A 15,146-nucleotide genomic window follows, 5' to 3' on the forward strand; every position below is an offset into this window, starting at 1 on the left:
TCAAATTTTGACAAAAATAACATGATTTAATTGATTATATGTGTTAAATTTTAATTATTAAAAAATATTTTTTAAAAAAGATGTTTTAAACATCTTTATCAGAGTAGCTCTCAACTTGTAAAGATGTGTCTAATTCTTGTTAGTGCCGTAACCACTAACCAGAAGAGCCAACTTAGAGGATCAGGTTCTATGGCTGAGGTGAAGTACTAGGGTTTTGCATGGACCTAAAAAAATGACCTTCCATATATTTATGTAATAAAGAAGAAAGCACTCTTTTTGTTTCATTGAAGATTTTACGTACTAATGACTAGAGTCCACTGATCTGTTAGCCAGAATAGAAATATTATTCTCCATTTATCTCTTATATTTGCTTTTTTTTTCGTGTGTTTGTGTGTATCTTGTTAATTTATCAGTTATTTTATATTTTTGTGTTCTTAAAATTTGGTACGTATTTATTGTGTATGGTAGGAACTTGTCGTATTGATTTTAACTTAAGCTATCGTTGACACTTGACAGAGATGTTTTCATTTATTTATTAAATTACAAGCAGATATGTTACACTCAAGGGATAATTGATTTATTATATTCTTCCTTAGAGTTCAATTTAAACCTTCATCACAAGTTTTTATTGTGCTTCAATAATATTGTGTTTATTACTTTCATTACAGTTCTTAAAAAATGAGTTCTAGCTAGAGACGACAGCTGCAGGGGCGGAGCTTAGTTAAAACAAGAGGGGTTATGATCTCTCAAACTTTTGTTAAAAAAATTAGTAATATTTTTTTAGAAAATAAAAAATAGTTTACTTGGCTCAAATACTTTACAATGATTTAAAATATTAAAGTTCAATCTTCATCTTTTGTTTTTATTACACAATAGTTTTTAGTTTTAAACATTAAAACTTTGTTAGATTTGGACTGAATTAAGTGTATTCGCATTTCGCAGCTTTCTATTCAATAAGTAACACTCCCTCTATTTTTGAGTTCAAATATAAAAAATTAGGTATTTTTTATTTATGTAATTTAATATTATTTTATATTTTACTTTTTATTTAATTTAATTTTTTATATGATAAAAAATATTAGAATATTCAATAAGTATTGATATTATTGTATTTGTATAAATTGATAAAAAAATTCAATAAATATTATAAATTTTAATATTTATCCTTCTAATTTCTTTTTTACATATTTTACATTTATTACCCCTTTAATATGCATTAGCATTGTCCTAGAAAATTTGAATGAAAAAGAAAATTCAGATATAACTAGAATCTTTGAGTTGGGTTTAGGATTGGTTTAGGCGCCATTTTCGAATAATATTTTTGTAAAAGATCTTTTATAAAAGTAAAAGTGATTTTATGTTTAGATATCTTATGTAAAAAGATTTTTTATCTATTAATTATGTTTGGATACAATAAGATAAAAATATTTTTTTGTTCATTTATTATGTGAAAAATATTTTTTTAAAAAAACAAAAAGATGTAAATTGTAACTTCTCAAAAAGATAATTTTTTTTATTTTTCTAGTACTTTAATTTTTACTATTAGAAATTTGCCAAACACACTAAAAAATAAAAAACAAAAATATTTTTCATAAAAAAATATTTTTTTTATTAATTTAATGGCGTCCAAACAAATACTTAAATGAATTCAGTTGTATTATCTTAAAAAATATTAATAATATTAATAAGATAAAAAAATAGTCAGAACTTATCTTATTTAATTTAAATAAGATAAATTTTGACTATTTTTAATTAATTATTTTTATTATTTAAATATTTTCGAAAAAATATATATATAAAGATCCGGTGAATGTGGATTGACGAATGAGATGCTTAGAAAATTGAATGCATGAACCAAAATTATGATTAATTATTATGAGGAAATGGGGCCTACGTAGAAGAATGACGTCTACAAGAAAATGAGTGTTTGTGGGTCTTACACGTTTTCCAGCTACATACTAACCACTTCTTAAACCAACTGGATTTGGATTTGGATTTTAATTTTGGCAAGTGTGGCAACTACATGTGCTATTTGACTACTATTATGCCTGCACCCACAAACCCCCTTTTTTTCCGGTATGCATTTATTTTCTTTTCCTAAATACAACTGGAGTTTGATTGATTGACTGATTTCTTTCTTTCTGTATGGATCCGAATTGTTTTTGTTCTCGTACCATACAGACACTAATTTATGGTAAAGGAATGAAAGCATTTAGCCTTGTGTTTATGCCATGCAACCTTGTCTTATTAAAACACTAATGTGTGGATGACTGGATGTTAATCTAAATCTTTGTTCAATGTAGATGTCACCTAATATATACCACACATCTAAAATTAGATATGCTATGAGCTTTGCTAAATAAATAACATGTCGTTAATGACCTATGATTTAGCTTTGCTAATAATTTATCATTAGAAGCTACTCGGATTAGTCTAACATTGATTTGATCTTGTTATACATAAGATTGTAGGGTCAAATCTTATTATAGAAATATAATTTATGTATTCCGTCGGAAGGTAAAAATGCTTTTACACTTTTTAATTTAGATATAGAAGGGAGAATAGTGTAAGACGCAGTTATGAAGTGTACGGGTGTTTTACGCAGTTATGGTATCAAGAGTAAATCGGACTTTTCAATTTGTGTTTAAAAAATTAAAAAAATTTGCAGCACACAAATCGGACCGTCGGATTTATGTTTTAGACAATTAAAAAAAATTTAATATTAAAATCGGACCATCCGATTTTTGTTTTCAAAATAAAAAAAAATTAAAAATACAAATTGGACCCTTCAATTTTTCCTCCCACACAAATCGAACTGTCAGATTTGTTTTCTTAATTTTTTAATAAAAAAATCAGATAGTCTATTTTCTTTACTTCATAGTTCAGAACTAGCACCACCTACTTTTATAGTCATGCATAACACATAAAATTTACATATCCAAAAAAATGAGCGGATGCTTTTATCATAAAAAATGCAAAAATAAAATACAATAATCATGTTATGTATACATACAAAATTAGTAACTAAATCACTTATACATATATAAATATATAATGACTAGCTGATTGATTTTTGAAAATCCAATGTGGTAGGTACATTAGGTTGAAAAGTTCATTGTTTTTAAACATATGTACAAGGAGATACATTCAGAAGATACATTTATAGAAACAATTCCATTAGATACCGTTATAAAAAAAACATTTTTATTAGACACATCTACAAAGACACTTTTATTAACACAGTCATAAACAAAAATTGGCAGAAATTAATAGAATCCAGAATCCTTGTTGATAACGTAGCAAACCGTATGGCCCGAGTTTCCTCATACTATTTAATTTGATATATGACATATAATTGTACAATACCTCAACATATCAGAGATTCACTCGAATAACTCGTGAAAATTCGTACTAAATGCAATAACTTGTGATCATATGGACCCAGCTCTAGTTAAGAATAGAGAGCATGGGAAATAAATATATTTCTATGTACGTTTCTATATTCAATTATTCATAAAATGCAAAATTCATTTACAAAATGGAATAAAGTACACTTTATTGTCACCGAGGACCAGAAAGCTCAATGGCTTCAATAACAAAGGAAGGTTCTTCATGAACATCACTATAGTTTTGGGAGAAACTGCATGCTCTTTCTTCATATAAGTTAGACCCTCCTTGTGACTCCTCCGGCTGCGCCGACTGCCCAACCAGGCCTTCTAGAATCTTCAAGACTTCCGACATCTTCGGCCGCAGACTCGGAAGTGACTGAGTGCACTGTAAAGACAACTCCACTGCCATTTCTAGCTCAACTGGATCAAAGCATCCCCTTAGATCCCTATCAACTAACACTTCTAGCCGCTTCTCCTCAAATAATGTCTTAACCTTCAGGAATTCAGGCCAGTACACATTACTCAAAGTTACTCAATGATGGAAAAAAAAATGGATTACATGAAACTAGAATTGAGCAATAATGACATGTTGCATTGATTTTAAGATTACTTGGTTGTGAAGCTACAAAACATTTGAAAAAATTTACTTGTTACTTACCCAATCAAGAATCATTCCCTTTTGTACTTGACCATTCCCAGCATCTAGTGCCTTTTGTCCTGTTATGAGCTCCAGAAGTAATATGCCAAATCCAAAAACATCTGTTTTCTCAGAAGACTGTCCAGTGGAGAGATACTCCGGGGCAATGTGGCCTACTGTACCGCGCACGGCGGTGGTGACATGCGAATCCCTTTGATCCAACAGCTTAGCAAGGCCAAAATCCCCCACCACAGCTTCAAAACTTTCGTCTAGCAAAATGTTTGCAGCCTTAACATCTCTGTGGATTATTTTAGGGTTGCACTGCTCGTGTAAATACAGAAGCCCGCGTGCAGCGCCAACAGCAACTCGCATTCGCCTGTTCCAGTCCAGAGATGGCTTTTCTCGGCATGTGTCTGCTTCGGAACAAGGGAAAAGATAAAATCCATCAAACACTAAACATATCACAAGTTAATAAAAGAACAAACAAATTAATGAAGAATTTTCACTGATTTAGGAGGTAGCACCAATACATAAGATTTAGGCCTCTAACTACCAACTATACAAGGAGAATCACTGTTTCTTGTTTCCCCATGTAATGGAATCAGTAATTGACATTAATTTTGAGACACATTGTTTTAACTATAAGATAGGAGGAATAACAAATGATAAGACTTAATATGAAACAAACCTCTCAAGCGATCAGCAACACTGCCATTAGGCATGTAGGGATAAACAAGTAACCTTTCATCTGGAGTCATACAAAATCCATAGAGACGCAAAAGGTTACGATGCACAGCCAAGCCGATCATCTCAACTTCAGTTTGAAATTGCATTTCTCCGGTGTAATTGGGATCCTTCAGCCTCTTCACTGCCACCAGCATTTTGTTTGTAAGGCATCCTTTGTAGACAATGCCAAAGCCTCCTTGTCCAAGGATGTTCTTTTGACTGAAATTTCCAGTAGCAATTTGTAGTTCACGGAAGGTGAACCTCTTCAAATGGCCAATATCAAATTCACAATCTTGCTCCACTTCAGATGTCAATTATAACATATTGTCAGAATATGTTCATATCTAGAAGCAATAAAAAAGGTAATGAAGTTCATTTAAGGAGGTACCATAAGATGTATAGAGGATGCGTGATCTGTACCAATGCAACCAACACACAAGCATCACTGAAATTATAAATGTGCAACTGATGCCAACAACAACAGAAATCACCCTTTGGTGATGACTCTTGACTTTCTGAGATGATCCTGTATCTGTAATTGAATCATTATCTGTAACATAGTCCACTGATAGTTGGGTTTTAATAAATAAAAGTTAAATGTATTACCATTTAGTGGTTTTGAAATGTCCATACAATGTTCCGAAGGAGATGTACAAAGGAAGTTATTTCCTGAAATACTATTATGATAAAAGAAGTATAGTGTCAGTTAATGCATGATTAAAGGAAATTTAAAAAAAAAAAGTGCTACAAGTGTTTATTCTTTTTAATAGGATAATCAGAATTTAGCTGTTGCATATCTAGGCAAAAAATCTAATACAATTAAAGAACTCACCTGTAACCTTTGGCCAAAATTTTTGGAGTGGGACCACTGAGATTATTAAATGACAAGTCCCTACAAACAAGATAAGGTTATGGAACTGTACTTGACTGATTGAGGAGGTAAAGGTATTACAAAGTTTCATAGAGTAGAGGATATACAAGAATGAAAGGCCTGTCAAGTTAGCAACAAGTGGAGGGATCTGTCCAGATAGATTATTTTTGCTGAGCCGCCTGAAAAGCTTGGCATGATTGAATTAGGAACCATGGAGTTAGAGAAACACTAATGAATAAAATTAAAATTTAAGGGGAACAAAAAGAACAGGGTTAAAATAACATCATCATCTATCTATTTGTTAAGACACACTCACAAGTAACTTAGTTGAGACAATAAGCCCAAAGAACTAGGAATTTCTCCAACAAACTGGTTACCGGAAAGGTCTAGAGTTTGAAGCTCTGACAACTTGCCTATTTCAGCCGGGATAGGACCAGATAACTGATTGTTCTGCAGTAACCTAATTTCAGCAATGAAAAAACTCACTTAGTCATATGATGAGTTCATTGTATTTTATGACTACTTACCTTTCTCCTACCGTTGTTTGGCATCTATTAAAAATTAGTGGAAGACTATTATGACTATTTATGAACAAAAAGCATAATAAACAAGGCATCTTTCAGATACTGCTGAGTCAACAATACACCACAATTCACCATTAAGTTTGAAAAGTATAGGCCATTTATGTGGAGAATAAGAGAGACACTCACAATGTTCGGAGATGGCTCAAATTTCCAATTCCTGACGAAAGAGTTCCAGATAAACCAGCACTAGCCATTTCCCTGCCAAAAGCAGAAAGTTACCACCAGCAACAAAGATCAGTATCATTAGAATAGAGTGGATGGTATTAGAAAGACAGAGAAAACACATGAAAATGCTAACAAGTAAGATCTTTCACATTTTTTTTCCCATAAAACCAAAAGGAAGCAACGTTGAGCAAGAGAAATTAGGAACACTTACAGGGAAATGACATAACCCTCGGCAGAGCAACCAACCATGTTCCAAGTGCAAGGGTCAACCGAATTAATATCCCAGCCATTCAAGACGTGCAATTCATCGTTCATTTTATTCTTCATGGACATCAAAGCAGCAACTAAATAACACCAAAGTAGTGAACTAAGTAAGCAACACTTGAAGAAAGCAAAGCTAGAATAGTAAGCAATAGTGAGAAATGGGAAATGCCAAAACAAAACAAAACCTTCATAGTTGACACCCTTTGGAGAGAGAAGGCTGTCAGTGCCCTCAACAACCAATGGCATCGAACACAAAATAAACAAGGAGAAGAACCAAGCAACCAACTTGACACCTTCCATGAAACAGAAAAACCGAATCAAATTCTGGGAGCTGAAAAAGTTTGGAACTTTTTTAACTGGGAACTTTCTCTTCTGACTCCTTTAAACTTTTCTACCAAACAAAGCTTCAATGCCAAAGCGCACACAAGCATAAAAGCAAGCAAACCCCTTTTGGAAAGTCGTTCATTGCTGCCTCGAGGGAAACGAAGTTGAAAAGGACGAAGCAATTTTATTATTACGACAAAAAGAAAATGAAAAAGTACACTAAGGAAAAAAAAACAAAACTATATAAAAAATAAATAAATAAAATCTAAGTGAAGTAGTGAAATGATTAAAATGAAGAACGAACGTAAGACCAGGAAAACAGCTCGAGATTTGTGAGATGACAGTGATTGTCCCATGGTCTCGTTTTGGTTTAGGTGTTTAACAACAGTGCTTAACTCTGCTGGCTATGATTCCCTGCAGTTAGTCACGTGATTCTGTTGTATGGGTTAGTTAGGACCGTTTAGTTTCTCTGTTTGTGATGATGATGGCGAATGGACGGTGTAGATGAAAGTAGTGAAGTGAGTGCGCGGCAGAGTAATGCTCTCTCGAAGCGCGAAATTTAATAGTTTGCGAGTCTCACAGCTCAAGAAACAGCTCTTCAAACGGCGTCGTTGACTGCTAGCAAACCAATACTATTATCGCAAACTTTTACATAATTGTTTATCAACCATAGTATAATTAATAACAATTATAATTTTATATAAAAAATTTAGGAAAAAAACTCCTAAAGCCATCCACTAATTTATATTTGAATTTATTTTTAATTCACTGTTAGTGTAAGATAATTTTACAAGATACATCCCTATGTTAACAAAAATAATCATTCAAAAAACAAATATAATTTAACATGTGTAAAATATTTTTATCAGTGCATTAAAATTAGGACAATTTATAAAAATAAAATATTTGACTTTTAAAATTACGAAAATACAACTTTTTCAGTTTGGATACAAAAATACAACTTTCTACAAATTTATGTAAACCTTAAAACCCCTCCAGAAGTTTACGTGTATTTCAAATCCGTGAAACATTTCCCAAAAAGAGGTCTGCTACACATACAAGTCTTTTTGGCTTACAAGTTATACAAGTTGCTCCAAGTCCAAAAAAAAAAAAAACATGCACTCCTTCAACATTCACTTTTCGTCTTCTTCCTCAATCAAAACGCAAACCATCAAGATTCAAGGGACATTCAAAACAAACTACTACGATTCTGCAGAAACGTTCCAACTCCTCGCGAAGAGTAGAAGAAATCAAGAAAAAAAAAAGATACAAATCTCCATCAAAAATCACCAAAAAAGGAAGAAACATTATTCAAGGTACTGTTTTACTGTTCTTCTAGGTTTTTCTTCTAGATTGTTCTTCTAGGTTTTTCTTCTAGATTGTCTCTGCCATGTGCCTCATCCTTAACCATTAAAAGATTTCAAGAAGAAATATACTGTCTTCTCCTGTTTTGGGTGTATTTCTTAAATCTTTTGGGTGTATTTCTGTAATCCTTTCTGTAATCGTTTGGGTATATTTCTGTAACCGTTTGGGTGTATTTATGTAATCGTTTGGGTGTATTTCTGAAGTTCCATTATCTTCAAAACGATTTCAAAGCTTGATTTCAAAAACCATGAAAATCGAAAAAAACGAAGCAAAGAGAGAACGCATGAAGGAGATCCAACAAATTTGGCAAAAAACTCGAAAAAAGAAACGAAATCTTTTGAAAAATGAAAGTTATATATTTGTGCGTTGATTGATTTGAATTGATTTAAAATTCTGTTAGAAAGGCACGTAACAAGAAGCGCATTTAATGGGTGGGTTTCGTTCAGACTTGTAAAACTTGTAAATGCAAAACACTTGTATGTAGAGATTAATCTTCCCAAAAATTGTATTTCCGTGATTTTGGAAGCCAAATGTTTTATTTTCGTAAATTGCCCTTAAAATTACACTTTATGTTCCATTTAAACTTTCTGCATACCATATCCAAAAGTATCTCAGAATTGAGATTGAATGAAGTTAACCCCAAAATTTGATTCAGTGAATATTGCCTCACTTATAAAACTATATATAAAAACTATTCGAGAGATGTAAAACTTGTAATTCAGCTTATGGAAACAAAATGGCAGAATAACTAAAAGACAACATTGAAGAGAAACATAAAGCACATTACATTTAAACAAGGAACTAGTCTGCAACGTTGCACATCAGCGACATATTAACATTTGAACTCTGGGGAAAAACTAAACCCAAAAAAACCCAACATATCCACCTTACCACCAACCATCAGAAAAAGGACCAACATTCCATTCCAGAAGAAAAGGGTTTAGTTTTCCCCTCAGAAGCATTTCTGACCCCATTTGAGGCCAAAACTATTACTAAGACATTTAAGACGTTTACAATAAAAACATGCAAAGGGATAAGGCTATTTGCTTTTGCCTGGGGACACTGAAGACCCACCAGATTAAGCAACAGTAGATTCCAAGGGGTATACATATATGATGATATACTGATGGATCAACTTGCAGCCATCCAGCACCCCCAAGTCTCAGTCCGGGTTTGGCATGGAATTACACTGCCCATGCCACAGAACATTGGTAATCTAGACAAAAAATAATGGCGCCACTTTTTCGTTAACTCGTTGAACTAGTATACAACATTGCCCTTGGAGCTTACATCAAGATCCTTCCATGGGAGAAAACTGTAGCCCTATTTGCCGCTTCAAGTGATCCGGTATCAACTTATTGATGAGCTCTGGAGACGCCCCAGACAGCTGTAAAGGGAGAGTCACAAATTTGTTCATCAATTTTGTTTTAGGGAGTTATATAATAATCACAGTCAATAACAGCAACAATTTGGATGGTTGATTGGTTTGGCTGAATTTTGACAAAGAGCAATGTGTTGAAAATTCAGACTACCCAAACAGTTGTTAAAGAAATAAAGAAAACACCCAAAAAAAAAAGCACACTTGGATATATGGACCCTTCTATGGATTCTAGACTTCTGTAAACACGTTGCAAAATTTAATTATTTTGAACCAATTAGTTACTGCTAGATTACACATCTACCAAGAAAATTATTGAGAACTTACTTCCTGTTTGAAGTCAAATAGAGGTGGGAATGGGCGACCATTTGGCAGGCGGGCATTAGGTTCTCGGAGTTCATCAAAGAAAGGATGTGCACATGCTTCTAGCTGCATAACAGAAAAGATCCTCATCAGATTTCTAGGTTATTTTTCCCAAAGAACAACCATTAATGATCCAATTCCAACAAAATACAAACTGATATACACATAAAAATACTAATTTAATAGATGAGTCTGAATAGATGATAGAAAACAAAAAAGCTAGCCAATCACACTCACCGCAGTGCACCGGAGACTAGGGGAATACTGCAAAAGCCGGGAGGCAAGATCTATAGCTTCCGGAGGCATCTTTTTGTGGAATATCTGAAAACAATTTCTTGAAGTGTTAGAATGACCAGGAATATTTTCAATCTACTCAACTTATCTCAACATCAGAAAATTGAAGTGTCAGAAAAGAGGTGGAAAGTATAAGACCTTGTGCCATGGATGTGCTTTGATCTGTGGAAACCTGAAGTCATTGTAATTCGGGTTCATACAACGTACTTCCTCTCGAGTGGGTGTGCCAAGCACCTGCAATCAAAATTTTAGAGTTAACTTGTGATGGCAAAATTGACATGATATCAGAAATAATCTAAAATTACCAACACCAGTTGCACCTGTATAATATGTACAAGCTGGTCCACTGCATTTTCACCTGGGAATAGTGGCTGCAAAAGTTGAAATTCTGTCAGATGGATGGTAGATAATAAAAGAAAAATCATATCGCTCACAGTACATTTTTGAAGGAATAATAATGAAAACAAAGCCTTGACACAAACCTGACCCAAAAGCAGTTCAGCAAGGACACAGCCAGCTGACCAAATATCAATTGAGGTAGTATACTCTGTGGCACCAAATATAAGCTCTGGAGCTCGATAGAAACGTGAGCATATGTATGATATGTTAGCTTCACCTTTAACCTGATCAGAATATAAAGACCCAAGGTTAACACAAGGAACTTCCACACAACAAAGAAAAGTCTATTAGGCAGAAAAAGCATGATCCTGAATACTGCAAGATGAGTGATAATATTGCTACAAAATATTTTGGATGCTTAGAAAGTAAAAACAGAATGCAATGCTGGTCTTCACTATTAAGAAGCCAGGATACCATCATATCAAGATATATTCTATACTGAATCAATACTACAAAAAATTATGCATGCACAACAAAGAACAAACTAAGTGTATTATGTAAAATGAAGGGGCCAACATACTAGCACTTTTGCACTTCCAAAATCACATAGCTTAACTTGGTGGGTAAGAGGATCAACCTGGATAATACAGATAACAGCATCAGAAGCCAGGAAGAATTATGAGAAATAATTATGATCTTTATATATTCAGCAAAGAGATATAGACAAACCAGTATATTTTGAGGCTTCAAATCTCTGTGGCAAACTCGAGGAACCGTGTGTATATAAGCCAAGCCCCTGAAAATCTGCAGGCCCACCACAAACTTTTATTAGGCAAAGAGAATGAAATCAAGAGGTGTTAACAAATCACCAAAATTCTTAAGCATACCTGGTACATGTAAAGTTTTACATAGATAATGGGCATTCTTTGATTAGCATTACTATAATGCTTTAAGACCCGATACATGGATTCTGGAACATATTCCATCACCAAATTAAGAAAAAGTTCATCTGTACTTGTTGTGGAAAAGAAACAATGCTTCAGGGAGATCACATTTGGATGATTCATCACACGCATTAGCTGTAGCTCACGATTCTTGTATCTTCGGTCTTGTAAAACCTTCTTAATGGCCACTGCCTCTCCAGTTTCCAAGCATTTCGCCTAAGAGGGAAAAAACCATCAGCATGATAGAAAATAGGTGGAAACAGCAACAGTTATGAGCATGGTATTAGCATACCTGAAAAACAATTCCAAATGATCCAGTTCCTACAACACGCTCGGCCATGTAGCTAATAGTCTACAAGCATCAGTAAATAAGAAATCATTAAATCCCGATACATGCCATATTACCAGTGGAATGGATTCACAAAGACAATACCTGTTTGGGCTCGCCATTTTTGCCTCCAATAGTTGTAGATATGATGTGTCCAGTGAGAGAATCATTCCCGTTGACAACAGAGGTAGACATCTCCTGTTCAAATTGCGACATCAACAATGGTATAAGGAATGTTAGAATCTTGAACGATTACTAAATGCTTCAAAATGATTAGGTGTCACAAGGAAGATATAAACAACCACTTGACAGAATATCAAACACACAAAGTGATTCCACAAATGAACCACCACATTTCAACAACGCAACTCAATAACCTTAACCTAAAAGGGAAGTTTCATTAACATTAGTAAATAACCCGGTAGAAAGTAGAAACATCAGTATGGTATTGCAGATATTCTGTTATGGTAATAAGCTGCTAAAGAAGGGGATGACAAGGAATATAGTAGCAGCAAGCCCACAGGACAAACTTCTACTGCAAATATCGAAAGTAAGAAGCAACTCAAGGAAGAAAACATACTATGCTGCTAAAATAAGCAAGATGCAATGCAACAACTAGCACAAGAGTGAAAAAAGGAATGACACAAGTTAATCAGAAATAGAAATCATAAGGGATGGTATATACAGAAAGTAATCCAGATTTGGAATCATAACATATGAAAAATAAATTAAAAAAAGACGTTGAAACCCCACCATCAATGTAAGAAACATGATCCGACTCGGACATGAGTTTCAACATCAAATAAATCCCTAACGCATCACAGAACGAGCTCAGAAAACTTCTCTCCAGAAAAAAGAGAAAGTAAAAAAAAAAAAAAATAGAGATGAAACTTCACTGAAAAGCATAGATCAAGACGAAAATAAGCTGAATGGTCTTCTCTGTTAAGCTCAAAGGCCAAATTTTTTTAGCACAAAAATCAAATTTCCCCAAAAAGAACAAACCCTAACTTTCCCTCTGACGCTAAGGAAACCCAAAAAGAGAAACAGAGAAACAAAAATCACACATCCTAGATCATCTTAGCCTCATCCCTTAAACAAAAAGAGAAGATTTTGTAACTCTCCCATTCAAGGGTCACCCAGATTTTCTCAGAAACCAAACAATCAGCACATCAACAACGGCAATGGAAAAATAAAAGAATTAAAAAAAGCAGTTTTTGGTTAATGGGGAAGTACCTTATCCTCAGCCATGGAGGAAGAGAGAGAAATAGAAAGAAAAGAGGAATCTAAGAGTGGGTTGAGAGGAAGAAGAAGAGGAAGAGAATGGTAAAGGTGTGAACAAAGAGAAGAGGATGGAGGACCCAGCAAGAGAAAGACAAGTCCATGTGATTCCAGCTCTCCTTTTTTTCCACCTCCCTTTCCTTTCTGTCTTCCCCTTTCTTTCTTTTTATTTTTTTTCTCCCTATTTTTCTATTTTTTTTCTTTGTCATTTTCCCATTTTTTTCTTCACACCTCCTAGACACAGTTAATCACAATTATTAGGTGTGCTTGATTGAAATGTGAATAAAAAACAATAAAGGGTTAAAAAAAAAAAGTAACCATATTTTTTCACTTTTATCATTTTTAACGTCTACAGAATATATTCTTAAATACGTTATATGATTAGGTCAATTTGACCCTTTATTCAGATCAATTTCTTATAACATGCATATCAGCTTTTTGTTGAATAATGTTCTACTTTTTAATTTTTATGTATAAGTGTTTTATATATATTTTAGTAAATTTAATAATGTATACAATTATTAGCATGAGCAAATTGTTTAAAAAACACAAGAAAATGACCAATCTAAGAACTAAGATACATCTATTATATACATAGTATAGTCCACAAAAATGACTACTGTATAACTTTGAAGTTTGAACTATTCCTCTACAATAATTAGTCTCGGGAGTGGGTTCTCCTAAAAGATTTTATTGAATGATACCAAAGCTTACACCACATTTCTTTGTAGCAATCATAATGAGCAGGTAGTGACATCACATTGCGGTGGTGTTTGCCCAAAACTAAATTATTACAGTAGTTGCTACTGCTTACACATCATTAATAATGACTCTTAACAGGGAGATTTTGACTAACTTCTTGCCCATTGTTTTGGTTTCATTTGCTTAATTACTTGGGACCCTTAATTTACATCCCTTTAGCTTTTGGATTGATTTTGGTTTTCTCTTTTAATGCTCACTATTCTTCTTTTATGAGAACTTGTGACTGGTAATGACAGACCAGAAACAAAACACGAGGAATTTATGGGGTTTTAATTTATTGACTAAGATTATATTGCACAATAGGGCTAACTTTCACATAGAGATATCAAATGATGTGCCACATAGGAGAATAGTTCAATGGCATATTCTTAGTAGTAGTAGCATTAGGAGGAGCAAAAAATTGTTGAAGCAATTTGTAATGCCTTATTATATGGTATGTAACAATCTAACATGGCTAATGCTATAAATGGGGTAAAAATGTAAAATCCAAAACTAAACTAAAGGCATCTCAAAATTATATGAATCCCTCAAAACAAAAATTGTTACGTTAAGTTTTATGCATATATCTATATAAGTCAATTGACCTAGTTCGAATCAGTCTTTTCAGTAGTAAATCGAATTGACCTAATTCGATTTATTATTGAACAGCTCATATATAGTAAATTGAATCAGTTTAATTCGATTTAGTACTGGTATAGATTATTGACATTTACTATTTTAAGTTATTAACTTTAAAATTATATTGTCAATAAAAAAATACTCTCCATTTGGATTTAAATAAAATATCAAAAAAATTAAAACGAATAAGAATAGATATCCAATTTTTGTGTTTTAGTTTAAATTCCAGAAAATCTACATTTTTATAAACTTATCAATTTTTTGTGACTTATAAACTTATGAATTTAAAATAGAACAATAAATAATTTCTAAAAATTTAATTAAAATTATCCTTTGACTTATTAATATCTAAAGAATCATTACCAATATACTCTCCAAAATAAAATATCAAAAAAATTAAAACGAATAAGAATAGATATCCAATTTTTGTGTTTTAGTTTAAATTCCAGAAAATCTACATTTTTATAAACTTATCAATTTTTTGTGACTTATAAACTTATGAATTTAATGAATTTAA

At 32.9% G+C, this 15,146-nt stretch overlaps 2 protein-coding genes across 4 annotated transcripts; both read right to left on the bottom strand.

Annotated features, from left to right (window-relative positions):
- Positions 3,393 to 7,513, bottom strand: LOC107624119 (probable LRR receptor-like serine/threonine-protein kinase At5g45780). Of its 2 annotated transcripts, none has more exons than XM_021114280.1 (11): positions 6,822 to 7,513; positions 6,584 to 6,716; positions 6,334 to 6,405; positions 5,940 to 6,083; positions 5,731 to 5,802; positions 5,585 to 5,644; positions 5,359 to 5,429; positions 5,141 to 5,278; positions 4,715 to 5,053; positions 4,048 to 4,439; positions 3,393 to 3,882 (listed from the first exon to the last, which is right to left on the bottom strand). In XM_021114280.1, exons 1-11 carry the CDS (start codon positions 6,934 to 6,936, stop codon positions 3,562 to 3,564), a joined length of 1,857 nt encoding a protein of 618 aa, XP_020969939.1. In that variant the 5' UTR covers positions 6,937 to 7,513; the 3' UTR covers positions 3,393 to 3,561. The 2 variants fall into 2 exon arrangements, with proteins under 2 accessions (XP_020969939.1, XP_016182067.1); XM_016326581.2 differs by having other exon boundaries at positions 5,141 to 5,284; positions 6,822 to 7,511.
- LOC107622742 (shaggy-related protein kinase eta) lies at positions 9,087 to 13,409 on the bottom strand. 2 transcript variants are annotated; one of them, XM_016324755.2, is made up of 12 exons: positions 13,205 to 13,409; positions 12,077 to 12,169; positions 11,936 to 11,995; positions 11,587 to 11,859; positions 11,429 to 11,503; positions 11,280 to 11,336; positions 10,843 to 10,983; positions 10,681 to 10,731; positions 10,499 to 10,594; positions 10,304 to 10,387; positions 10,031 to 10,132; positions 9,087 to 9,712 (listed from the first exon to the last, which is right to left on the bottom strand). In XM_016324755.2, exons 1-12 carry the CDS (start codon positions 13,217 to 13,219, stop codon positions 9,617 to 9,619), a joined length of 1,143 nt encoding a protein of 380 aa, XP_016180241.1. In that variant the 5' UTR covers positions 13,220 to 13,409; the 3' UTR covers positions 9,087 to 9,616. The 2 variants fall into 2 exon arrangements, with proteins under 2 accessions (XP_016180241.1, XP_020969942.1); XM_021114283.1 differs by lacking the exon at positions 13,205 to 13,409 and adding an exon at positions 12,725 to 12,757.

This window comes from Arachis ipaensis, chromosome B10 (genome assembly GCF_000816755.2).
Source record: "Arachis ipaensis cultivar K30076 chromosome B10, Araip1.1, whole genome shotgun sequence".
NCBI lineage: Eukaryota > Viridiplantae > Streptophyta > Magnoliopsida > Fabales > Fabaceae > Arachis > Arachis ipaensis.

Coding starts and splice junctions, on each gene's coding strand:
- LOC107624119 (XM_016326581.2), bottom strand. CDS start 6,936: ATGGAAGGTGTCAAGTTGGTTGCTTGGTTCTTCTCCTTGTTTATTTTG. Junction 6,084..6,333: donor TTGAGCCATCTCCGAACATT/GTGAGTGTCTCT, acceptor TGCTGAAATTAG/GTTACTGCAGAACAATCAGT. Junction 4,440..4,714: donor TGTTGCTGATCGCTTGAGAG/GTTTGTTTCATA, acceptor GTTCCGAAGCAG/ACACATGCCGAGAAAAGCCA.
- LOC107622742 (XM_021114283.1), bottom strand. Junction 10,595..10,680: donor AGCTTGTACATATTATACAG/GTGCAACTGGTG, acceptor TTTTGATTGCAG/GTGCTTGGCACACCCACTCG. Junction 9,713..10,030: donor TATTTGACTTCAAACAGGAA/GTAAGTTCTCAA, acceptor CTCCCTTTACAG/CTGTCTGGGGCGTCTCCAGA.